Source organism: Syngnathoides biaculeatus, chromosome 2 (assembly GCF_019802595.1).
Source record: "Syngnathoides biaculeatus isolate LvHL_M chromosome 2, ASM1980259v1, whole genome shotgun sequence".
Classification (NCBI taxonomy): domain Eukaryota; kingdom Metazoa; phylum Chordata; class Actinopteri; order Syngnathiformes; family Syngnathidae; genus Syngnathoides; species Syngnathoides biaculeatus.
This window is the reverse complement of record NC_084641.1, coordinates 29234531-29260600: the sequence shown is the minus strand read 5'-3', so window position 1 is coordinate 29260600 and position 26070 is coordinate 29234531. Positions and strand designations below refer to the sequence as shown.

At 42.1% G+C, this 26070-nt stretch overlaps 3 protein-coding genes across 4 annotated transcripts in view; 1 reads left to right on the top strand and 2 right to left on the bottom strand.

The window, feature by feature from the left end:
* Positions 1–239, bottom strand: part of LOC133514348 (uncharacterized protein C6orf226 homolog) — a 32203-nt gene extending 31964 nt beyond the window's left edge. The window contains exon 1 of the mRNA XM_061845986.1: positions 107–239. The gene's annotated coding sequence lies outside the window, so the exon portion shown is untranslated. The remainder of the gene's footprint in view (positions 1–106) is intronic.
* On the top strand, positions 145–8781 carry letmd1 (LETM1 domain containing 1). Of its 2 annotated transcripts, XM_061845952.1 has the most exons (9): positions 145–278; positions 494–633; positions 1789–1904; positions 3085–3167; positions 3256–3442; positions 4506–4607; positions 4883–5035; positions 5124–5220; positions 7791–8781. In XM_061845952.1, the coding sequence occupies exons 1-9, from the start codon at positions 163–165 to the stop codon at positions 7865–7867; spliced, it is 1071 nt and encodes a 356-aa protein (XP_061701936.1). In that variant the 5' UTR covers positions 145–162; the 3' UTR covers positions 7868–8781. The 2 variants fall into 2 exon arrangements, with proteins under 2 accessions (XP_061701936.1, XP_061701945.1); XM_061845961.1 differs by lacking the exon at positions 145–278 and having other exon boundaries at positions 498–780.
* Positions 8515–26070, bottom strand: cd63 (CD63 molecule). Its single transcript, XM_061845973.1, has 8 exons — positions 25912–26070; positions 25208–25293; positions 14906–15094; positions 14742–14816; positions 13312–13410; positions 13012–13155; positions 11424–11507; positions 8515–8928 (listed from the first exon to the last, which is right to left on the bottom strand). Exons 2-8 carry the CDS (start codon positions 25271–25273, stop codon positions 8863–8865), a joined length of 723 nt encoding a protein of 240 aa, XP_061701957.1. The 5' UTR covers positions 25274–25293; positions 25912–26070; the 3' UTR covers positions 8515–8862.

The following is a 26070-nucleotide window of genomic DNA, read 5'->3' as shown; positions in this document are numbered from 1 at the left end:
ATTAAAAAGGAATACATTATTTATAGACGAGTGAATTAAAATTAGTATGAGTGTACTTTCGTGTGAAAAGTATTCCGTTAATTATTTCCTACACACGTATTTTCACCTTGTTTACGTCATTACGGTAGTCGGGAAGCGGAAGTTGTCCCCTTCACTTCAGACATGGCGCTGTCCTGTTCGAGGCTCAGTCAGAACTTATCTTTGATTCGACTGTTGGGCGTCAGAACACACCGAATGGCGAACGGGCTGTACTTCCCGTGTGCGTGTTACCAGTCCAGGTTAGTCTCAAACGACTGAAGGGGACGAGTCATCGGGTCGGGTGTGCCGGTTGACACCTCTGCCCTGCTCGTTCAGCAAGTCATCATTTTGATACTTCATCAATTTTTTTCATTTGTCACTATAAGCATGGCTTTTAAAAATATATATATTATTATTGCACCGCTAATGATCTCCCCCCCCCCCCCCAATCTGATGTGGTTGTCACATTTTGTAGATGTTTGTCGTCGTCCAAAGTTCGACGTGGGCTCGGTCGCTATGTGACGTCCAGGCTGCAGTGGGCCAACACCAAATATGAAGGCTTCCTCAAAAGGCGATTTCCACGCTTTTATCTTCTCTACCACACGTTTATGGAAGGTGGGAGTGAAAGTCTTACCCAAGTGCCAAGTTTCTCGGTTCCAAACAAGTTTTAAAGCGGGTCAGGAGCCACGTCGTCTTCAATCTTGCCCAAGTCACAACACGAATTCTTCACACCTCATCCGCTGTTGTACACGTTATCTATACGTGAGTTATTTAAGTACTACGACAAATACATTTGCATTAATATTTTGAAGCGGCTCCTATTCTCGGTTACGCTTTCTCTTCAGCCGAAGCTGTCAACCAGAACAATCCCGGAGCGATCGCTTCAACGTCCTCAGAATTAAATTCAACGACTCAGTGATGGACGACTTCATAATTGTTGTTTCATATCTTTGATCCGTGAACATTGCACGTAGCCGTTCTGTCTCTCGAGAATCATCGCTCTGGGTCCGAAACCCGCGTCGGCATTTAATATTTTGTATTCTTTCTATTGGCTGGTCCGTACGTGGGTCCTTTGCAAAATATATTATGACCCACTCCATCCATCCATTTTCTTTGCCGCTTATCCTCACAAGGGAGTGCCAGAGCCCATCCCAGCTGTCAACGGGCAGAAGGCGGGGGTACACCCCGAACCGGTCGCCAGCCAATCGGCAGGGCACATTGAGACAAACAGCCGCGCTCACAATCGCAATTCCGAGTGTCCAATTAATGTCGCCTGTTTTTGGGATGTGGGAGGAAACCAAAGTGCCCACCCGGAGGAAACCCACGCAGGCACGGGGAGAGCATGGAAACTCCACACGCAGGAGGGGCCGGAATCGAACTCGGGACCTCAGAACTGTGAGGCCAAAGTGCTGCCACAAATGGATATTATTACCTCATTTATTATCAAATGTAATGCATTGAAAATAGCTTGAACGCTTTAATAACGTGTTTAATAATGCATAAGATTATTCAATTTTATGCCTGAAAAATCTAAATTCCCCATAGTTGTGCGTGTAAATGATTGATTGATTGATTGTGGCCTGCGATCGGCTGGCAACCCGTCCAGGGTCGAGCCTGCCACTCGCCCAAACTCTGCCGGGTTAGGCTCCGGCTCACCTGTGACCTTGAGGATAAGCAGTGTACAGTATTGAAAAATGATATGACAGTTATGCGAGAGTATCCTAATAAATTTTTTGTTTGTTTGTTTGTCCCCCCCCCCCCACAATGGAGGATTCAAGCTTCTTTTCCGAGATGCCAAAGACGTCAGCGGGATCAAAACGAAGATGTCGAGTGACGGAATCAAGTTCCAAGATTTGCCCTACAGGGAAATGGAGAAACTCAGACAGGTGAGTTGGTGAAAAACACCCGATTCCAAAAGGTCTTACTCCCGCCCGAGTACCGCCATCATGACCGACGTTCTTCCGAAACGGATTATTTTTATTATCAGCGATTCGATTCGAATCACAATTCATGCCAGCTGATTTGATCCTGTTTCAATTAAACCAGGAAATCGATTCAGTAACATTTTCGGCCCCCAAAAAAATCATCATGCATACTGAACAGTGCAGGGTAAATGAAATTAATCCGGCTCATTAAATATGAAGGTTTTCCTGATGTATTTTCTTTTTTATGTTTTTTATTGATTGCCTTACTGGTTTCCAATGGACTATGATTCTGCTTCATAAAAGTCAGTTGATTGCGCTGTTTTGCAACATAACAAATGGTAAAACAGCGTCTTATTATTTTGATTATTGCCGCTATGATTTTACTAGATGAGCCAGTTTTATTTAATTGAAATTTTTTTCATAGGTGTGACGACTTATCAGCGGGTATTTGGAAAAATATCGCCACGTGACCGGTTCGAAACGGTCGAATACTAATGACGAAAATGAAGCACGGTGATGATTTCATGAGGATAATCTGAGGATTCGTGTAAATAATACATAGGTAAATAAAGAAAGATGTTTCTTGCAGCACAAATATGATGAGCCTGGAATAATCTTGGTCTTTACACACATAACGTGGTGTCTGGTCCAACCACGAGGGGGCGCTACGCAGATGCTTGTCTGGATTTGGGGTGGAGAAAAGGAAACGGAAGAAGAAAAGCTAACGCCGAAAGTAGCCTTGACTGTCGTGTGCTAATTGAGAAATCAGAATTGCAAACATTTTTTTTTCTCCTGGGATATCCAACAGATACATATCTCTATATAAAGCCTGCCTTGCTTGAAATTCATCATTATTTCCCCATTATTGTTTTTTTGTTTTTTTTTTTTTAAACAATTGAAATTGATATGTATTGGCTGAATAGTCGTCTTCTCGATGTGTTTTGACAGTCATTAACAGTTCGGAAACGAGCTAGCGACACCTACAGGATTTAAGTGGAACAACAGCACTCGCATGGAAACCATTTTCTTTATGAACCGTTTAGAATTTGTGATCGAGTTGTGTCAAAGGCCAATTTATTGTTTTTCTCTTTTTAAATTCACTATTTCCATCCTATTCTTTCTGTTCCTATGTGTACCGCAGTTTCGTCGAGACCTGATAAAAGGCATCCCGCTGGTCTTGATCTCGCTTCCCCCCTTTGCCAACTACCTGGTCTTCATATTAATGTGAGTGTGGCGGCCAAATGACGGAACGGCGTGAAATAATTGCGCGATTGAACGATTTGTATCCTCCCCGCGGCCCCTTCGCAACCAGGTACTTTTTCCCCCGCCAGCTGCTGATCCCTCATTTCTGGACTCCAAAGCAGCAGGTGGAGTTTCGTCAGTTGTACCATTCGCTCAGGGCCCGGCGCCACTGGCCCGTCCTGCGGGGGGTCCAGCGTGTGAGCGGCCAGGTGAAGGATTCTCAGCTCAGGAGTCGCCTTCGCGGCCTGTGCGCTCAGGTATTGACGGCGCTTTTTACACATTTTTTTGTTGAACAACTTTATTTCTTCCCCACTACCACTGCCCAATGACAAGGTGCGCTAACGCTGGCGCCGCATCACCGCATAAACCGCAGGGTTGAAAGCGTGTGAAAAAAGTCAAAGTACTGTAACCATTCTCAAGACGGCTTACCCAGTTCAGGGTCGGAGGTCGCTCGAGCCCGGCTGACCCTAAACTGAAGGGAGATGACGCCCTGAACTGGTTGCCGGTTAGTCGTACGGCACATTGAGACCGCGTCGTCACCGAGTGTCCCACCACATCTTCAGCTACCAACAGTGGTGTAACAATTGATACTTGTACATAAAAATACAAATGTAGTAGTTATCATAGGCGTACTAGTATTACAGCATAGTGGGCTATTCCTTTGTTAAAGGGTTCCCCCTGTGTGTGCACTATACTACCGCCCCCTGGTGGCGATTGGGTGCTTTAGAAGGAGCACAATGTTGTCCTGGACCATTCATTTCGATGGGGAAAGATAATTCGAGGTAAGAGCGGTCACGGGACAAATTCAACTCCTAAGTCAGGGATCCACTGCATCATACAAAGTTTGTTGTACACTGATTACAAAAAAAAAAAAAAACCCAAAACCAAATATACCAATTCACATTTTTCTGTGGAATCTATTCTCACCTGATTGCTGTTTTTATAACACCCTATCATGCCACAATATGACGCCAAACACCTGGCTAATAGCAGTCATCGGTATCAGGGAATTATTGTTTGGATTAAGGGACTAAGCTTTGTATGTAGGGGAAGTAGTTCAATTTAGCTTGGGTTGTTAGTGGAAATTGAGTCTTTCCCATTGCACTTCCAGTGCTTTTTTTAATTTTATTTCCAAGACATTTATTTTCCAAAGGTAAAGTTGTAAGGTGTTATGTATATTTATCATTGAAAATATTCAGTTGGGGAATCATCGGGGGTATCGGTTGTGCTTTTTTTTTTTTTTTGCGATTTGGGGAAAAAAAATAAAATAAATTGGGTGAAATAATCCCCAAAAAATTGCGCTTATTATTCAAATCACAGGTACAAAACGGAGGAAACCCCAAAGTGTCGGAAATCCTCGCGGTGCAGAGTCTGTTTTCCGGGTCTCCTCTGGGCTTAAGCAATCTTACCGTGGATCAAATGGTGAGTAAAAACAAAACAAAGATATCAATATCATCATCATACACAACTTCTAAACTAAAACAGGAACGCACACCGAAAGCGTTGCAAGGGATCGCATTATGAAAGAAAAAAAAAAAAGATGACAAAGACAAAACCATCTCATAAATTCTGAAGATTTTTTGTTCTGTTCTTGTCCAATCATTTATTGAAATCACCATTGTGCAAACTGCTATGGCCCACCCGTCATACTCAAATTTTGCTGAAATGCAAGAAAATATGATTATTTCCCCCAAAAGAGAGACATAAGCCCTCTGCTCTTCCTGACACCCCACCTCCCCGGCTTCCTGATTGGCCGCCGGCTGACCAATCACGCCTTGGAGGTGCTCCACCTGGACCGAGCCCTCAGCAGGCTGGGCCCGCACCAGCTCAGCGACTCCGAAGTGAGACAGGTGCGACCCCTTGACCCCCCCCCCGCCAACACGTGCCTTGCTTTTAAGAGCCGCTAACCGACAGTCGGGTCCCCCCCCCCCCCCCCAGGCTTGCTACTTGAGGGGCCTGAACTCGGATCGTCTCGGTGTCAACCAGTGTCGAGTGTGGTTGCACCAATGGCTTCAGATGTCCTCCTCCCTTAAAGGTAAAGTCAAACCCCAGATTGTCACCATTTTTCCTTTATCACATTGTACTCGGGCCAAAGTCATATCTATCATGAAATTGCACTTTTTTTTTTTTTTTGCCATCTTAGTACGGTCCATCTATGTTGCAGTGAGCAAGCTTCATTTATTCAGGCCCTTTCTAATCGGAAAAGTGCTTTGCTGCCATCTATAGGCCATTACAATTATTTTGTGTGGGCATTACGGTCCAGTACAGCACAGCGCAACCTCCGTTCTCCGCCACAATCCGTTCCAGAAATGATTTGTTCAAAAACCGAATCGATGTTTCCCATTGCAATTAATGGAAAAAGAAATAATGTGTTCTAAGCCTATAAAAAATTGGCTTTTTAAAGCATTTTTAAGCTTTTCCTGCATAATAAACTGCATAGTAGAAATACATGTATAGTTGAAATACTTTAAGAAATATATTTTTTGCTTAAAATGTATGCATTAGTAGTAGAGTAGGCCAGGCTGGGAGTGCTTTGCCGTATCTGGCCCTGTAAACTTTTTTTTTTTTTTTAAACTAACAACAGTGCAGAAGGGCAAATTTTTCATTTTTTAAAAAAGTAACATACAAAAACATGAACTCGTAACTTGAGTTAACAAAATCTTTGAAAGAAAGCAGAAAGGCCAATGAAACAGAGCATTATTAAAGTTCACAAGAAAAAAAAAAAAAAGGAATGCAAAACTATCAAATCTCTTGGGTGGGGGGTTTTCTAGTGTCACTTATTTGAAGCCACGATTGCGGGTTCATAGTCCCCAAAAGGAAGGAAAAAGTCAAATGGAGCTACCGGGACACGTCTGCGTACAGAGGCCGAGTTTTACATAATAACAAAGCGCGTCGTGGGTCCGCTAGTCGAACCGCGCACGTTATATTATTTCCTGGTTTTGTCGGGGGCGCTCGAGTACCGATTTTCGTTCAAAAACAGAAGAAAAAAATATTGAAATTTACTGCTACTTACTATTAACTACTTTAATACCTCGACTTACAAGTGATCCAATGTAGGAATTTTTCAAGATGAGGGCTGTTGCAAAATTTTACACGCACTAAATGCGGAAAGTTGGAAGAGGTGGGGAAAAAAAAAATGAAACAAAAACAAGACTCCCAAATGCTTGTTTGAAGCCGTTTATTGGCCAGTGTTTGAACAAGAATGACTGACTTGTGGATTTGATCAAATTACATACCTTGGGAAAATCTCCTAGCTTAATGCAAAACTCCGTCGCGTAACCGTTAGCATCAATGCGGTGGAAATGTTGCTTCAAGCAATATTGAAATACACGCGGTACTCACAGGTATATATTCTTTAAACTACTAAATAATGATGCGCAAGCTATTTACCGTAATTCCCGGCCTACAGAGCGCACCTGATTTACAAGCCTCACAAAGTACATTTGTAAAGGAAATACCATTTGGTACGTACATACGTACACAGAAAGAGTTTAATATTAACGTGCTAGCCCTAACAGGGCCGGTTAATATAAAACTTAGCGGTAAATATCACTGAGACACGCCAGTAACACAGCAGCAACACGCTAGCACAGTGCTGGTAAAAGTCACTTCTTCGGCACATATATTCCACCGGTCCCATTCTTACCTTTTCCGCTCGCAGCCGTTAGAAAAAAAATGCACAAATTAGCCGCATCGCCGCAAAAACCGCAGGGTTGAAAGCGTGTGGGGAAAAGTCGCAGCTTGTAGGCTGGAAATTACGATAATTTTGTAAAGGCTCTCATGCAGCAAATACTACAGTACGTACATACACCGGTTTGCTCTTTATATTCTTTGTACCCTAACCCGGGGTGTGATGGTCTGAGCGCTCCCGGTGCTGAAAAGTCTTCTTGTGATTACGCGCGTATTTTCTAAACTTCCGGGCCAGTCTGAAACGTCCCCTTCAGCGCTTCAACGTGTGCATGAAATGTTTTAAGGAGCGCCTATATAAGGACGAGAACGACGGAACGGACAAGGAGGCTTCTTCTTAAGACCTCACCGCTGATCGGAACGCTCACTACACGGACGCCGGCTGGAACTTTCGCTAACTTAGGATACCCGCCGGGACGAACATTTGCTTGTTTGGGAACAGTCGTTTAACATCGGCGACTAGTCGCCGTTGTGGCTCAACTACTCTGTTCTTGAATGCGTATTTTGTGTTAGCAATTTTATCGTGCTGATGTGTGCGAGATGAAACTGTCTGAAACGTAATACAACTGCCTTGTCGCATTTTGCTGGTTTGAACAAAAGTTGGACGATGGTCTAAATTCACACGTAACACTACGAACGTATGAAAGTATGTGTGTACTTTTGTCTTAAGCTAACGTATGTTAGCTCCCTCTGTAGCAGGGGAATTCCCCGTAAGCGTCGGATACATACCCAGAGTTCCCCTGTGAGTAAGGCGTGCGCATTCATCACAAGGAGACTTTTCAGCACGGGGGAGCGCTCAGACCATCACACCGGGGGATTAATTGAACTGTAACAGAATGCTAATGGGTGACGTGAAGGTTTCCAAAATGGCTCCCAACACGCGTTAACCTTGTTTTTGTCGTCTGTCGCTCCCCCCAGACTCTGACGTTTCCCTCCTTTTGCACTGCCTCGTGTTCCTCTCCGCCAACTACCCGGACAATATCAGCCACCCGTGACAAGAACCCCGGGAGCTCTCCTCCTCCTCCTCCTCCTCCTTCTTTGAAGGACGTCTTAAAGAGCTGTCAGCGTTTATTTCTCTCAAGGGGGGAAACCACTTCAAAATGGAGTTTTTCTTGGAAAGATTTTCAGATTTCAAAGTCTCGAATTGCCGAGTTTACGTCAAAGCTTACAAATTATGTCAAGCGTCTTGTCAGTGTTTGAGAAGTGTTTACGTCGACTTTGCAGAATAGTTTACACGTTTCGCAGACTGAAACTCAAAAGTCCGTCACTGGGAATGCATCACGGGTTTCTTTACTTGATTATGTTGAAAGTGCTCAGCTTCGTTTTTGCGTATTTTACCCAAATGTGTGCACATATTTATTTTCAAACATTACGTATGGGAACAATAGCAAAAAAGCTGTTAAATCCGAAGAAGACTGGGGGACAAAAAAAGATTACTTGCATGGTTGTGGTAAAATATTATTTTTTGATCAAAATATTGTTTGGGCTGAAGTGAAGACAACTGATGGGGGGGGGGGGGGGTTGACCTATGACTGCCTTCTGCAAGGACTTACATTTCATATTTTTGCTGTATATTTGCTCACGTGCCATATTGAAATGAATATCCATAAAATAAAATAAAATAAACGTTTACTCTGGAAAACCAGTTTGGATGTAAAGGTTCTTTAATAAAAACAAACTCGGAACCAACAAGCGTTAAAAACAAAAATCCAAAAATTCTTACTGCAAACAAGCGAAGAATTTTGTCAATTATCAAGAAAAATGGCAACAAACGGAGACGGTGGTGTAGGAGAAAGACCTTGCGTGCCTATCAAACCACAAAAAAAATCCTGACCTAGGCAAAGATGAGGCTAAAAGGGACGAGAGATTGAGAGATTGTTCTGTGCACTATTTTCTTCCCCCCCCCCCCCCCCCAAAAAAAAAAATATATATAAAATAAAAAGTGAAGTGCCCGTGAAGTGGTCTTCCGCAAACTCTGACACGGAGCAACTCACATGACTTCGTAGCCGCTCCGGATGCCTCTCATCAGTACGCAGGCGAACACGATGCCCATGATCTACGAGAGGGAAGGCGGAAAAACGACGGCAGGTTATTTGAACGCGTCGGACCTTTTAAAAACGCCACCCGGCAACAGGATCCGCGTCGCGCGTCTCGTCGAGAGTAAATGTTTGCGTTTGGATAGCGTCACGTAGCGAGCGACGATAACCCACCTTCAATTTATACCGTGGGTGTCCAAACTTTCTCTTCTACGGGCCATAAAGTCAAATCCAAGGATTCAAAATGTAACTACGGTTACAGGTTGAAAACGACCCAAACATTTCAATCATATTTAAAGGCAATAGAGTTCGTGCACGTGACGTCGCCGTTTTCACGGCGGCATATTGCCGGTCAGACAGAGCTGCTCGACATTGAACCGGAGGAGAATATTTACAATACCCGAAACCTGTTGTGCTGTTGGTTGTCACAACAGACGAGACAGATATTATTCAAAGAGATCATTCTATGGAATACCAGCTGAAAAGACCAGAAAATATTGATGGATGGATTTCAACAATTAAACGTGATGGATGGCGCCCAACCAAAATACACACACGCTTGTGCAGCGATCGCTTCATTTCGGGTAGGAATTATTCTTCTCAATCTCAAATTATCAAGAAGCATTTTTAATGCCAAGTTGTCTTATTTGAGAACAATGCGTATTTAAAAAAAAAAAAAAAAAAAAAAAAAGTGTCGCAGAGTTTTACGGAGGTTAAGTGTGGCCCCAATACGCTTCCGTGTACGGATGAGATGACTCTCCCTGTCGTAATTTTCTTTTTCCAATCATAGTTAATGAATGTGAGCTTGTGTAAAACCAGGGGCCGTTTATTTAAATATTGGTATTTGTATTGAACACTATCTGAAAAGATAGATGGATTTCGGCAAAGGTTAATGAGTAGCAGAGTACGCTTCCGCGTTCACGAGCCGTCTCCCCGTTGAGAACAGATCCAACAACGAAGTATTTGTAAGCGTCCAGACTTTTCTAAGCTTTCAAACTTTTCTTTGTAAATCTCAACGACGTACTCACCAGATCCAGTTGTCCAAGTGAAGCGGGTTAACAATCCAATTTCTTATCGACTTCGGCATTAAATATGGGTCCTCTATGACTAGTTTATCAAATTTTTCCACGTACATTTGTTTATTTTCATCTTCTAAATGTCTAATGGTATCGGACAAGACCGGGCATCGTGCAATAAGACATATTTTTGTGTGGTCTCAGACCGACTTGGCATTGAACAATGCTTTGCTAGCAATATGGAGAACAAAAGTTACATGATTTTATGATGTAGGTGCACGTGTTCTAAATAAATGGTCCCAAAATGGCCCAAAATTTAGGATCTTCCATTTTGCCCAGTGATGTTTTCGATTATATTGCAGAAAAACATAACACTTGTTTTTGCTCCCAATTTTTGGGTGAGCTAGCCTTTTATTGTGGCCAGCCTAAGGCACACCCGTGCAATAATTATGTCGTCTCGGAATTTTTATGTGATGGATGATCTTGACAAATGAAAAATTTACAGATCCGTGCAGAGTATTTGAGGGACAGGGACTTTTGTGTATCTAGAAAGCATTGTAGATGGATCTTTAATTCCAGCTCTCAAATGGGAACAAAAAAAAAAAAAAAGTGTAGAATTATGGAAATAAATATGTGCCACCAGGATTTAATTAAAATGCCTCTGAAAATTTTATGTTGTAAAATTCACATTGTTATTTTCAAAGTGATCACATTCAACTGATCAATGCTAACAAATGCGCCATATGAAAGAAATTCAAACAATATTTTGAGCCTCCTGAGATTCAACTGGCCACAATTCGCTGTCTGAAATTCACTGTCTAACAGCCAGCCAATCCAGTTACGCGTTCTTAGTCATGTGAAGTCACATACGAAGAAAGCGTGACTGGATTGGCTGGCTGTTGGGTTCTGACCTGAAGTAACCCTGCCTGGTGGCACAGATGGTGAATTTCAGACAGCAGATTTTAGCCGGTTGAATCTCAGGAGACTGAAAATATTTCGTTTTGAATTTTTTTTTCCCAATATGGCGAATTTGTTAACATTGAAAAGTTAAATTGAAATACACCTATTGAAAATGTGATCACTTAGAAATAATGTGAATTTTACAACATAATATGCTCAGTGGCATTTTTAAATTCAAATCCTGGTGGCACATATTAACTTCCATATAGAATGTATATTTTTGGTCAGTGTAGTTTGCTTACCGTTTAGTATTGTTTTAATATGCTAAAAAAAAAAAAAAAAAATAATAAAGTCAAAGACTTGAGATTTGGGGTTGGCCCTTGATATTGAGAGTAATGCAATTTGCAGCCCGCACTGAAAATGTTTTTCCGCATTGAGGCACGAGGAATAAAGATTATACAAACTATTTTAGTTGTAACGTTTCTTTGCACACGTAGAAAAGCTTTATATAAAACCAGCGTCGTACTAGCAGTGAAGGTCTTGTCAATTTTTAGTATGCGAAGCAAATGTTTGGGCTTTTTGATGGAGTCCATACGTACCTCAATAAAAGCGAGGACAAGAGCTGCGATGATCACCCACAGGATATTTTTCTTCAAAAACTCCTCAAGTGCGTCGCGACAACCCTTGCAGGACGGCAGAAAAGAACAAAGGTGTCACATTCTTCTTCATCCACAGTCAAGTTGAAAAAAATTTATTTACTATAAATTACATTTTTTTTTTTAACTGCTTCCTTCTCATTGCTTTTTAATTCAACCTGCTAAGAGATTTTTTTTCGTAGGGCAGGCGTGTCAATCTCATTTTTGTCACAGGCCACATTGTAGGTCCAGTTTCCCCTCAGAGGGCCTTTATGACTGAAGCCATAAAAATCTTTATAATCGTCTCAAATTTATGAACTAGTTTTGGAATCAGAAATCAAGCATAATGGGTCATTCATCTCTTGTTGGGATTTGGTAACACAAAAATGCTTGCAATATCTCAATATTTTCATTTATGATGGGATGATTTGAAATTTTTGTACTATTTTTATTTTTAACAGGAATCATGGAGGTTGACACATAAGACTTGCCTTGGCGGGCCACATAAAAACATATGGCGGGCCGGATCTGGCCCCCCGGGCCTTGAGTTTGACACCTGTGCTTGAGGGGGCTGTATATTATTGTTCCGTCTATTTTTGTCTCAGAACAACTGAACCACGTGGGGAAATGGACCCATTTGTAGTACGTTGTGAAAATACATACTTTCGGGACGTTTCTAACTTTTCCGCTTCCGATCAGAAACTGATTTCGCAGCTTTGAGGATTGGCAGATTCCAAAATTGCGCATTAATCACACAAACCTTACTTATTTCGTAATCTGGAATGTTAGAAAAGGCTTGATCAAGTGGTTATAATCAGTTCAATTTATGAACATTAGACACGAGGAAAAATATTTATTACCATTTATTATTGCCCACTGGGTTACATAAAATCACTAAAAATAAGAATGTAATAAATCAAAAGGCCATTTCTCCGCATACAATTGAAACAGAACTGTACTAAATTCAATAAAACTAGATTAAATATAAGATTTCCAGCCAAACCCTGAACTGGTCGCTAGACAATCGCAAGGGCACATTGAGACAAAGAGCCGCACTCACAATCACACCTACGGGCAATTTAGAGTGTCCAATTAATGCATATTTTTTGGGATATGGGAGAAAACCGGAGTGCCCACCCGGAGGAAACCCACGCAGGGACGGGGGAGAACATCCAAACTCCACACAGGCGGATCCGGGATTCGAACCCAGGTCCTCAGAACTGTGAGACCAATGCTTTCTCGCTGTACCACTAAACATTTATGCAACTATTAATTCCCATGACCACCACTATCGAATATGAGTATTATACATCTGAGAGTATTACTAATTCAGATTATTGTAATTCAGTAGTATTTCACTTCTTTGTCTTGAAATATATTTTGGGTATTGCAAGATTTTTATCATTGACGTACACACACACACCAATGTTTTTATTTCAGATATGGCCCAATATACTGGATATTATTTAGTTACACAATTTTAACAACAACAACAAAAAAAAAAGATGCAAGTTGATACAAATGTTGTGGTGTGGAATTGGCGTGGGGTTACCTTTTGGTGCACTTTGCCAGGGTCCGTCATGGCCCCCACGCCACAATTCGTAGACACATTCGAACAACACGAGTCGGGCACGGAGTTCCCGTCCGGGCGGAAGTTCAGCCAGTCGGCGGAGCCGTTGATGCCGCAGCATTTTAACTGGCAACACAAAAGGGAAAGAAGCTGGTGACGAATGCGCACCACTGACTTGTGACAACACAGGATGCGAAGGCAAACAATGCGGCGGCGCCGCCCCAGGATGCCGAGCCGATACGCCAACGCGTAGTCGGACATTAAGACCGTGACTGCACTCACGTCCTTCTGAAGCGCATCCACGCTGCCCTTGAATTCAGCGGAGCTGTTGCTGTACCTGGAAATCATGTCGGCCAGACTGTTCTGGACAACGTCGGCGACCTTGGCGGGAAACACAACGGAGGTTAAAAAAAAATAATAATAAAAACGTCTCACGTGCAGTAGAAATCAGTGAAGCATTCACTCTTTCCATTTTTGATTGTCATCAAAAGGTAAATAAATATTAAATCCATCGGTCCCATTTTCTATATCCTAATTGGGGGCGCAGCAAGTCGTGTGGTTGACCCTGGACCGGTTGCCAGCCAATCACAGGTCGCGCAAACAACAACTATGACTGCAACTAACTTATTACCGACCATAAGCCGCGACTTTTGTCGCATGCTTTCAACCCTGCAGCTTATGGAATGATGCGGTGAATTCATGCATTTTTTTTTTAACGGCCGCCAGGGGTGCTCGAGCAGAAAAGGTCAAATTGAGACAGGTGGAATATGTGCCGAGAACGACTCAAGTTTCATGTAACTTCGAGCTTTGTGCATGAATAAAATTAGCATGAACGGAAACCTCAACGTGAAAAATGCAAGAAGAAACGCACATGACGCAGATTTCATGTTAAAAGCAATCCAGCTGACCGATAAAGAAGGAAACAGAAAACAGAGCTGCGGCACGTCAATGAATCGATGCTGAGACACTGGAAACGGCGGGAACAACTGGAGCGATGGAAAAAGATGAAAAAAGCTTTCAGAAGTAATAAAAGCAGGCGGCCTGAAGCATGTTCCTCCCGCGTTTCAGTGACTTTTACCAGTGTTTATTTTTTTTAACCGGCTCTGTTAGCGCTGTGGTAGCGTTAGCGCTGTGCTAGCATATTGCTGCAGCGTCTCAGTGACTTTTACTGGTGTTTTTTTTTTTTTTTTTTTAAACCACCCCTGTTAGCGCTGTCCTAGCGTTAGCGTTGTGCCACCATGTTGCTGCCGTGTAACAGGCACTGCTTGGAAAGAAAAGCTAAATTATATTATTAAAACTTTGAAAACTCTGTTGTACCGTCTTTCTTTGGAAATATCTCGTGTTTCAATGTGGGCACATGCGGCTTATGTATGTGCAAAATGGCTTTTCCTTTAAAAATGTACTGGGTGAGGCTTATAATCCGGTGCATCTTATAGTCCAGAAATTACGGTACTTTAAATAAATCTATTCAGAGGGTTATTATTTCAGTTAATGGGATAAGAACTTAATATCCATCCTTTGGGGTTCTTAGATGGTTGACTGTAAACGGTCACCATCATTTAAAAAAAAAAAAAAATATATATATATATATATACATATGTAAAAAAAAAAAAAAAAATCTATGCATGATTACCTTTTACAGTTGAGTTGTGTCGATGTATATATAATACACAGATTTTGCACACATTTTTTTTTTTGGGGGGGGGGCTTACTTTGTTTCTGAAGACGTAACCAGTGATTGCCGCTGCAATCTGAACAAGGATGACTAATGTGAGAAGGATGGAAAACTGTGGGAGGGACAAAAAAAATGCATTAAAAGAGGGGAAGGAGAAAAAAAAGGATACACCACTTCAGAAATATAGTCACAAATAGTTACCATGGTGACCATGCAATAGTTCTCTTTCCAGGCACCGCAGCAGCCAAAGAAGGAGATGAAGAAAATGACCACCCCGATGGCGATGATGACGATGGGGGCTCCAGAGGCCGACGCGTCCTGAATCATGACAGTCCGATGTAAGCCGACCTGAACCAGGACTCCCACAACGATCAATGCCAGGCCGCATAACTGAAAAACGACAACAAAGGGTTTCAGGACAAAGTGGCGTGCGGTACAACCTCGGTTCTCGACCACAATCGGTTCTAGAACGCGTTTCGAGAAGAGATTTGTTCAATAGCCGAATCGATATTTCCCATTACAATTAATGGAAAAAGAAATAATGCGTTCAGAACCTAAAAAAAAAATTGTCTTTTTTAGCTTTACCTGATAATAAACTGCATAGTAGAAATACATGTATAGTTGAAATACATTTATTTATTTTTCAGCAGGTCCCTAATGGTGTAGAGGTACACACGCCTGCCTTTGGTGCAGGCAGCGTGGGATCGATTCCCGCTCAGTGATGGTGACGATATCTGCCCTGCGACTAACTGGCGACCAGTTCAGGGTCTAGTCTCCCTTTCGCCCGAAGCTAGCCCGGATAGGCTCCGGCTTTCCGCAACCCGTGTGACGATAAGCGGCTTGAGTACTGGATATTCGTTTGAAATCTGAAGCAAAAAATAAATACAGCTCAAAATTTTTTTGAAATAGTATAGTTGAGAATGTAGATGCAAAAGTTTCATAACTGATAAGCATTTTATGATTGCAATGTCCGGCTTTTCAAAATTTCCTTGTTCCTCGTCACCCGTCTCCAAAAAATTCCAAGGAATCATTATTACCAAGACGCGTCCAAACAGACTGTCAAGACCCGGGTGATCTTCCTATTTTGATACGTGACTTTCTCACAGAGTACTTTTGCTTATCACACATCAATCAAAACACGATGAGTCGGCAAAAGGACGCCAAACAGATGGGAGGAAGTTGCATTACTCTGCGGTGGACACGTTAACAGATATTCGTGCCTCGCCGAGCGGCTCATGGGGTCTTTCACAAACATCGGTGACGGTAAACTTACAGATGAAGTGAGATCGCCTCACCAGACGTGAAGCTGTGCTGTGCCGGGAAGTCGATCCGTTCAATACTTCGATCAAGAACAGTCACAAAGGAAAGCCTTCTGGACCGGCGTTCCCTGACCAATTTTACAACACGAGCTGGTTTCACATAAGGCAAATCATCAAACGAGTCCCAAACAGTTAACCATTACACTGAATGTAGTTCATGTAATTACTTGCTAGCCCCGCGCTAGTTTCTTTTCAAAGAGCTGATCCCATCCTTGGGTCATCACAGACAATCTCAACCATGCTAAGAGTCTTCTCCGTAATGTTGTCAAAGGCACTGTAAACTGAATTTAGAGATTTGATTCAAAACAGATGAGCCATTTTTGAAAACTATGTAGTTCTCCATTGTGGAGATGGGCTTTGAACTGTTTTTTTTTCCCACCACTAAAACAGCCCTGCGAGGTACACGTTGGAGTCCAGCATGTCTCGCACGGTTGTGTTTCAAGTGATTGTCTTATCACTCCAGTCGCTGGTGTCATCACGTAGGTGGGTAGAGTGGTGCCTTGAGGAAAGTTAAATTCATTCCGTGACCAAATTCAAGTAACTTTGTCAGATATGTTGAACATACATGACATACAAGCTACCTTAACTAGCATTCCTCTCAGACCTGCGGTACTATAATCGACTGAAGAGTTAAAAGGAAATCAAATTTGATGCATGCTTGAGACTCCAAAGATTCATACCTAAAATCATCTTTTTTTAAATTCATTTCACTTCAATTATCCCTCCTCCTCCTTTATTAAAATCCAACAGACTTTCCATTGTTAAGTGTCCTCCCTGGAACATTTTCTATCCCCTCCTGCTCCTCCTCCCCACCCTGCAGCTGTCGACCCAAACAATGTTGGACCAGACCTCCGGCAGCTCGTTTAACTGCTGCCGGGCTTAGAAAGGGGCCCCAGATCCCATCTGGTTCACTGCTGCCTCGCTACGCAGTGCAGGTGGGTTCGGACAGAAGAGACACTGTTGTTCTCTTCCTTTCGGCTTGTCCCGTTAGTGGTTGCTACAGTGTGTAATCTTTTCTCCTGGATCTTCCTTTCCAACACCCCAACTGTCCTCATGTCTTCCCTCACAACATCCATCAACCTTCTCATTGGTCTTCCTCTCGCTCTCTCTTCCTTGGTAGCTCCATCCTCGTCACCCTTCTCCCAATATACTCACTCTCTCTCCTATGGACATGTCCAAACCATCCAAGTCTGCGCTCTCGAACCTTGTCTCCAAAACATCCAACTTTGGCTGTCCATCTGTTGAGCTCATTTCTAATCCTATCCAGCCAGCTCACTCCTCGAGAGAACCCCAACATCTTCATTCCTGCCACCTCCAATTCTTCTTCCTGTTATCTCTTCAGTGCCACAGTCTCTCATCCGTACATCATGACCGGCCTCACCACTACTTTATAAACTTTGCCCTTAATACAAACAGAGACTCTTCTGTCACATCACACACCAGACACCTCCCGCCAACTGTTCCAACCTGCTTGGACCTGTTTCTTCACTTCCTTACCACACTCTATTGCTCTGGATTGTTGACCCCAAGTACTTGAAGTCGTCCACCCTCGTGATCTCTTCCCCCTCCACCCCTCTAAGTCACGCACATATATTCTGTTTAGCTGATAAAACACTTAAGGGAAGATGAATCTTTACATTTTGAGAGTACACCATTGCATCCTCAAGAAGCATTTTTTCTTTAACAGTGACTTATGAGCATAAAATTGGGGTAAACGTTGGCAGATGAAATAGCGAAATATCCACATTTGGACAGGCACAAGACTACATTGCATCACATAAAGTTGTTTTTTTTGGAGTCTGTCCATTTCACACTCATGCAGCTCCCCCCATGACTCATTGGGATTAGCCCACAAAAGTATGTGTGGTCATGTGACTGACTTGTGCCATCAGATTGATGAATTGGAGTCAAATGACACGAGCGATCGTGTTCGGTTGCCGCAACAGCACGGTAGGGGGAAGTCGGACATATTCTTAAAATAGATCGCGCACAGAATAATACACGTAGTGAGGGGGATGTTGATCATCGTAAGGCAATAAAAAATTCTTCTAGGTGTAAACGCTTCAGTAAAAAAATATGGTGCATTCAAACGTCACTGACAAGTACAATTTTTCTTCAGTGTTACTTTACTTGAGTAAATGTAGCACGTTACTATTAGGGTTGGATATTGTTTGAATTTGAGCAACTCTGGTGATGACTCCAAATGATCCTCGATTCAAATTTGTTTACAGAGCTGGGTCAAAAAAAAAAAAAAAAAAAGTTGCATTGTTTCAATAAAGGGTCTGGAAATTATGAACATCCATTTTCCCAGCAGTCCAGAATATTGAATAAAATGAAAATATGACTCGAGGTTCTTTTTCCACCAGTATCAATAAACTTATGACCTAATGAACTAATCAAATTGACTTAATATTTATTAACCTTTCAGCTAAAAGTTCAACATTATATTGTTGTAATTCTTATTTGGCACCATTTTATCATATCAAAAGGATTTGTATGTGTAAGTTTTTCACTTACTTCCTGTTTTATTCTTGTAACAGTACACCCCGGAAGTCAGCATTTTGGCACAAAAAGTAACTTCACACGGCACCAGCGATGTATTTATTTTCAACGGATGGAACTAAATTCTATAAAAACAAGGCTTTACACGATCAGAATTTTTGGGGCCAATCAACGACCGGCGAGTTTCAAAAAAATGATAAAAGCGTCGCAGATCCGAACAAGATGGAGCAATGAGTCTACTTAAATAAAAGTATCTTTGTTCATCTATTCATGCTAGTGAGGCATAGTGAGAGACAGCAGGAATGGTCTTCTATTCGATGGCAGTAAGTACGCACAACAATTAACTATTACTTTTGAACAATTAATTACTTTTTGTGACATTTTTCTTAGTTGTGTGCTTTGAGAGCTTTCAAGTATGTGCTTTGCTCTGGTCAGATCATGCGTTCAACTGAACGGCAGCACGTTTACACACAACTACGAGCGCTAGCACTAGCATGCTAGGCTACATAACGCTTTGTTGCTAGCGAGACTCATCATATTGAAAGTACCTGAACGGACCTTAAGCAAGCCCTGACTATGGACGTCCTCCCTGTCCTGACCGCCAACACATTTTTTTCTTCTTATAATACAGTCGGCGCAATCCGCTTGTGTTGTCATCGCCAAGGTAACGAATGTATCCGTTTGCATTTGAGTTGACAATGATCGCAAAAAATGGAATCCGGTGGTATCGGAATACATGATTTTATTTCAGTAGTCTGAGATCAGCAAGAGCTAGTCTGATGGGTCCATTATGTGTCTTCTTGTCTCATGCCGCCATTTTTTTTTTTTTTAATAATTTTATTGGCGGTCAGATAGTTATAGTACTACGTCAAAAGACAACCAAAAAAAAAAAAAACTTTATAAAAATACTACGACAATAGAGGTCACTGATATCTCAAGGGACCACGGTAATTATTCAGTTGAGGATAAGTAGCTTGGAAAATGAATATAGAATACATCGCATCACCATGGATGTCTGAAGTTCATGTCTTAATTCAATATTATCAGAAGCATTAAATTAAAGAGCCTTGGGTCGAAAGGATCCATTCAGCACAATTTAGGGGAGGGGAATAAAAAATTTATAGTGCAATAAAATTCCATTTAAACCTGGCCATTTCCCCCCCAGACAAAATGTGTTCACCTTTGTGGAAAAAACAATGTCACACACTATTAATAAGTACACCAGTTTGGTTGCCGATGGGCGGCAGTGCTGTTAAATTATATCTCACAGTATCCCTCCATTGTCTGAGCCGCTTATCCTCACAAGGGTCACGGGAGCGCTTCAGCCTATCCCAGCAATCTTCGGGCAGGAGGGTGGGTACACCCTGAACTGGCCGCAAGCCAATCGGAGGGCATAAAACCGTTCGCATTCAAAATCCCGCCGGCGGGGCAATTTTGAGTCTTCAACGAATGCACGTTTTGGGGGATGTGGGAGGAAACCGAAGTGCCTGGAGAAAAGCCACGCAGGCTCGAGGAGAACATGCAAATTCCACACAAGCGGGGCTGGGATTTTAGCTCCGGTCCTCAGAACTGTGAGGCAGACACTCCAACCAGTTTCACCATGCATCTTATAATAATAATTATGATAATTATATAAAAATCAAAAAGTATGCAAGGACAAAATTGAATATAGAATGATGGAAATTTCCTTATAAAAATCCCACAGTCACCTGAGTCAGAAAAATATTCCCATATTCGGGATTTCTGAATATTTAAAAGCCCTATATTAAATATTTAAAGTCAGCTCGACAACATAGCCTGTAGCAACTACAGCCTCAGTCTCAAGAAACAAACTCCTCCTCTGCTTCCTGTACCGAGATGGTTATCAAAGACAATCATAACCATAATCCACTACCTGAAAAATCACTAAAGAATTTAACTAAAATGGAGACATAACTTTTTAACGCGTTTTCCTGTGGCTTGAAACAGCAAAATGAATATCAATTCCATCTCCACGTGATGAGTTGTTCCCTACAACATGCAGAACCTCTGTACAAAACTTCCTGGCGATCTAGTTAAGTAAACAAATTACACTGCAAGTCACTTTACCTTTTATCTTTTATGATTAACTATAGCATTTTAGATGCCTCGCCTCATTTTGCTCCTTTTGTCGAGCCCCCCTCACTAGAAAGAGCTCGCGAGCTGTGTAAATATTTGAACTTCAGTCGAACGGGCTAATGGGTGCTGCGGGAAAACAAAAGGGAGCGAATAGACAAGTCAAACAGGACACAAAACCTATTTGCAAAAAAAAAAAAAAAGAAAAACATTAATTCAGGGTTCTATTCTGTAAATTAATCATTTTAGACTATGTAATAACTTTATTTCTGCCCTGTGGGGGCACAAACCAGTGCAATCTATAGGTCGGTCCTCAGCCTGGATCAATGCAAATGGTTGTGCCGGGAAGGGCCTCCGATTTAACACTTTTCCAAACTAATATGAACGTTCATCTAAAGATTGTATCTCTTGGTTGGCCCGGGAACGACTGGGGATCCCCATGGAAGAACTGGATCAAATGATAGGGGAAAGGGAAGTCTGGCTGTCGCTGTTTAAGCTGCTGCCCGTGCAACCTGACCTCGATTAAGCAGTAGAAGAAGGATAAATGGAAATAAAGCACCAATAAGCGTATTCGGGGATCCTCAACAATAAAAAAAAGAAAGTGAAAAATGTTTCTGTGAATAGCTGAAGTCCTGAATTGTGGGAGCTACGGCTGTGATGAGTGAGCGACCACTGAAGACGTCACACCACAAACGACATCGTGGGTTTTTCCCCTTATGGAGGAAAGACATCATCACAAGTAGTGGGAGGAAATCGAGGAAGTCACATAACGAGCAGCCTTAAATCCTCACATCAGCATATTCATCAAAGGCAGTAAAAAGACAGACAATAGAGTGCACCGTCTACTTACAGACTGAAACGAGCAACAGGAGATCAATAATTAGTTTAAAAATGAACACCTAGTGCAGTGCTTCTCTATGTTGGGGTATTTCATGCTTGGAGCCTTTAAGGACCTTGGAGAAAGTCAGCGCTTTGAGAACTTGCAACAATTCACTTACAAACTGAAAGTTTGCTACATTCCTGCAAAGTTTTCCCTCAATTTTTTTTTTTTCAACTACATACTATTCTCAGATTGTTTACCATGTAGCAACCCTGGAGTTTTGTCACGAATTGTTTTAAGAGAGTTTTACAATTTCCATCGGGGCATTGATGGTATCTGAATGTGATTGGATAAACGAACCCCGGGATTCAGGAGAGTCAGTGAGGAAGCTTGTATTTAAGAGTTAGCACTAAGCATTTGTACGTTGGTTTACACAGAGACTACTAAAAAAAAAATTATAATAATAAAACTGTATAAATGACAGTTGAGTCGTCGTCTCTACTATCATCCTCATGATATTGAATACAATAAAGCAAGTCATTCAAGCCCTTGTGACAACATTGCAAATGTTGACGGCGAATGAAAAATGTCACGTCATATTATGTAAGCTTTGATAACAAAAAATGTGTTTCCAATACAGTACTTTATACTCTAACCACTGAGCTACGGGGCCTCACTTTATACACAGTGTACATAGTGTTTTACAAGCCTTACCTATAGTGTTTATTTCTCATGTAGTAGTGCCTAAAATGCAAAGGTTATTGCGTCTCCATTTCCAAAATATATGATGGTGTATGTGTGTCAATTATCATGCAGCTGCAGTGGCGTTCCTTACCCTCATTTTTCCCCAAAAGTATCTTCATAATATGGCAACCACAAACATTACAACCTAATATCTAAAACATCCATTTTCTGAGCCGCTTATCCTCACGACAGTCGCGGAAGTGCTGGAGCCATTCCCAGCTGTCATCGGGCAGCAGGTGGGGTACACCCTGAACTGGTTGCCAGCCAATCGCAAGACAAATGTCGCATTCATAATCACACCTAGGGGCAATTTAGAGTGTCCGATTAATGTTGCATCTTTTTGGGATGTGGGAGGAAACCAGAGTGCCCGGAGAAGAGCCACACAGGCATCGGGAGAACATGCAAAGTGCACATAGGCCTGGCCAGGATTTGAACCCTGGTCCTCAGAACTGTGAGGCCGACGCTCTAACCAGTTGCTCCACGGTTCCGCCATCTCTAAAACAATGAAAGTTTATTTTTCATGTAACCTAACACAAAATATGAAGGCCATAATAACGTTTGACGTTGAAAATTACCATTTATTCTTGTGCTACGCAATTTGGGATTCCCCCACCAAACACAAGGTAAACAGTGGACTTTCATGTTAAAAAAAAAAAAAAAAAAAAAAATCTGCTTTGTCATTAAGTCTTCCTTTTTCTTGTCAAACGTCAATTGAACTTTAAGCAGGTCCATGTCACCAGAGGAGAAAAAGTCACATGATGCCATCACACACACAATAAAATCTAGTCATGAGATTCACATTCCATCATCAGCACTTGCTGTAAAGCGCTTAACACACTCACACAAACGAATTTACTGTGGGGTTTGTGTACCTAATCTCCCCCCCCCCCCATCCCTCTTTTAAGTCACTCTTTTTGGGGACAGCTCGTCAGTCGGTGGTCTATGTTCATGATTTCATTTCGCGATATCACACAGGCTGTTGAAAGTCACAAAGCAAAAAGCGAAGTGCAACGGGGGGGGGGGGGGTTCATTTTAATGGGACAACTGAAGCGATGTTATATATGCTTTTCTAAACGTCAGAGCACTTTGTAAACGTGTTTTTAAAAAAGGCGTTATATACGTTCAGTTTGTTATCATTAGCAAAGTAGCGCTGCTGCGCCACTTCCTGCTCTCACCACAATGATGGAACGTATTAAGCCTCCGACGGTACTTCCTTTTGCAAGCAAACAATATCAAATATGGGTTGTTTTCACTGAAGTCACAATTTTTTGCTGAATTACCCACACACCACTGCGCGCCGCCATTTAACCTCTTTACCTAACGCTAACTAAAAGTCTGCCTTCGAAAGCGGGGACATCGTCTAACACTTCCGACGAAATACTTTGGACCAGGGGTCACCAACGCGGTGCCCGCGGGCGAATGGTAGCCCGCGAGGACCATGTAAGGCGCCCGCGAGGTATGTTCTAAAAATACCATAGGCCACAAATTGTAGCCATTATTTGTGCTTTAAATTCTGAATCTGACTTGCTCACGTGAATTAAAATTTGAAAATATCCGTAATGTCATTTACTACAATAAATTAAAACAGAAATATTTTATGTACGTATAATGAACAGAGTCTGAAATTTGCCGCAAACAGGTCACGTAGCCCTTCATACGATCGGTGCTCACGGAGTAGCCCTCAGCCTCAAAAAGGTTGCTGAGCCCTGCGGCTCCGCGCTCCACGGAGACTTGGCTTTGCGGACCATTGCCCGACGCCGCTATCACGCTGCCCGGCTTCAACCTCCACCGGGCTGATCGTGTCGCCGAGCCAACGGGCTTAATCGATCCTCTTTTCAGAAGGCCAACATTACAGTTTAGATGCTTTTTTTGCTAGTCACTCGAAAGATTTGAGAATTTTGTGAAATACTGGATTTGTTTATTCTTTTGTCTTTCTGCCATTGTCACCAAATTTTAAATAATAAACATTTCCCTTTGCTTGTGGTGAACTAAAAATAGAATAAATTGAGTTTGCCTTGATATTAAAAAAAAAATAATATTCCACTTCCTTTTGCTTTACGTGTTAGCATCCAGCGTTATGTTAGCATACTGTATGCTAACACGGAGAACGAAAGGCGGTGGAATATGCTTTTACATCAACGAGGAACAGTGCACGGACGTTACAGAGCTCAGCGCACACTGCAGCAATTTTCGTTAGCTTACAACAACTTAACTACAAAAAATAGGACTGAATTTACAACATTGACGAAGTGCCGCGAGGAGACAAGCGTCCGATCCCACTGCTCCTCCTCCGTTGATTTATGTTACATAGAGTAAAAGATCAAGGGCACAAAACTGCATCACAAAAGTCCCATGATGTGTTTATGCCACTTAGCCAAGGAGCCAGTCTGGGCTTGATGTGCTGTCGGTCAAGTGTTCAATAAATGGAGTTAGAAACATAATGTCGTATGTATGAGTACCGAGCTCACGGACAAAAAAAAATGGCCGCAGTCCGAGGCAGGCTTGACCCATTAAGAGACCAAAACAAAAAATGTTGAAGTTGTTGTTGTTGGTTTTTTTTTTTCACGATTTGAAAATTTGGAAGAAATGTTGCCAGTAGTATAGAGAATAAACAAAAAAAAAGTTCATTCAAGAAGTGCAACAATTAAACTAACTAATCAATTAATGACATTGTTCAACTCAATAATTGCCAGTCTCTCAACAAAAACAACAATAAGGATTCTTTGATTTCTGTCAGTCATCCTCCATGAAAGCAGACTGAGCAAACAAACAAACAGGTTTGTAAACATCAGTTTACATAAACTATCATCATCGCTTTTTGGTTTGGAATCTACGCAAGCTTAATTCAAAAGTGTCCTAAATAAAGTTTATTCAGTTGAGCCACACACACTAAGCACGAAAAAAAAAACCCTTTGAAATAATTACTTTCCCCCTTAGTTCATTCCACATAAACATAATTATCCCCCCTCCCCAGAGTTGTAGTGACTTTAAAAAAATAAAATGGAAAAAATAGCTGCGACTCACCCAGAAGATGAAGTTGAAAAAGAAAAGTAAGTACTTGACGCATCTCATTCCCCCCTCTAGACTCATGTTTGAAGAGGATCAGCTTCCTGGATCAGGAAAAGGGAGACATATTTCCATCACTTTCATTTTTTTTCCTCCCCAACCCAAACATAAAACTGTACGAGGGCGTCCAGGTGACGTGTGAGAGAGCAGCAACTGCTTCTCGAATAAGAACAGCTGCGTCATTTCCCCAAACCGGTTGACACATTTTTTTTTTTTTTTTTAACTTCCCAGACGGTCTTGGTGAAGTTAAAGAGGAACCGCGAAGCGCGAATTTCGTTCCAAAACTACACAAAACAAGTCTCACATCCTAAAAGCTTTCAATGTCGCCAGCGCGAACATCCGAACGACGTTACCCAAAAGCGGGACGTCGCCTCGCCCGTCGGCGTCGGACCGTTAACCACCACTGGCGACTACAATAATGCCAGCTTTGTCCGGAGCCTAAACGACATCAAATGAAGCTAGTTAGTCCCCTGATTCAATTTGTTAAAGAGTTTACTGAGTCAATTATTCGACTACGACGACGACGACGACTGGAGCGAGTCATCCATGTTTGGAAGCATTTCGAGCGAGTTGGGACATATAAGGCGTAGCAAATTAGCACATTTGCCAAGAAACCTTCGCGAAGTGGAGTTAACTCGTTACTTGTTGTTTGTTTTGCCTACCTTACAGCTGGTAAATTAATCCCGTCAACGGAGAGCAAAGTTTTGAAGTTGCGTCCGTCCTTCGCTAGTACCTCCCAAACGGCGGCGACGACGATGGCTGCCCTTCTTCGCCTCCCAATATATTGACCTGGACTCACGTGACACCTTCAAGGCCTCTCC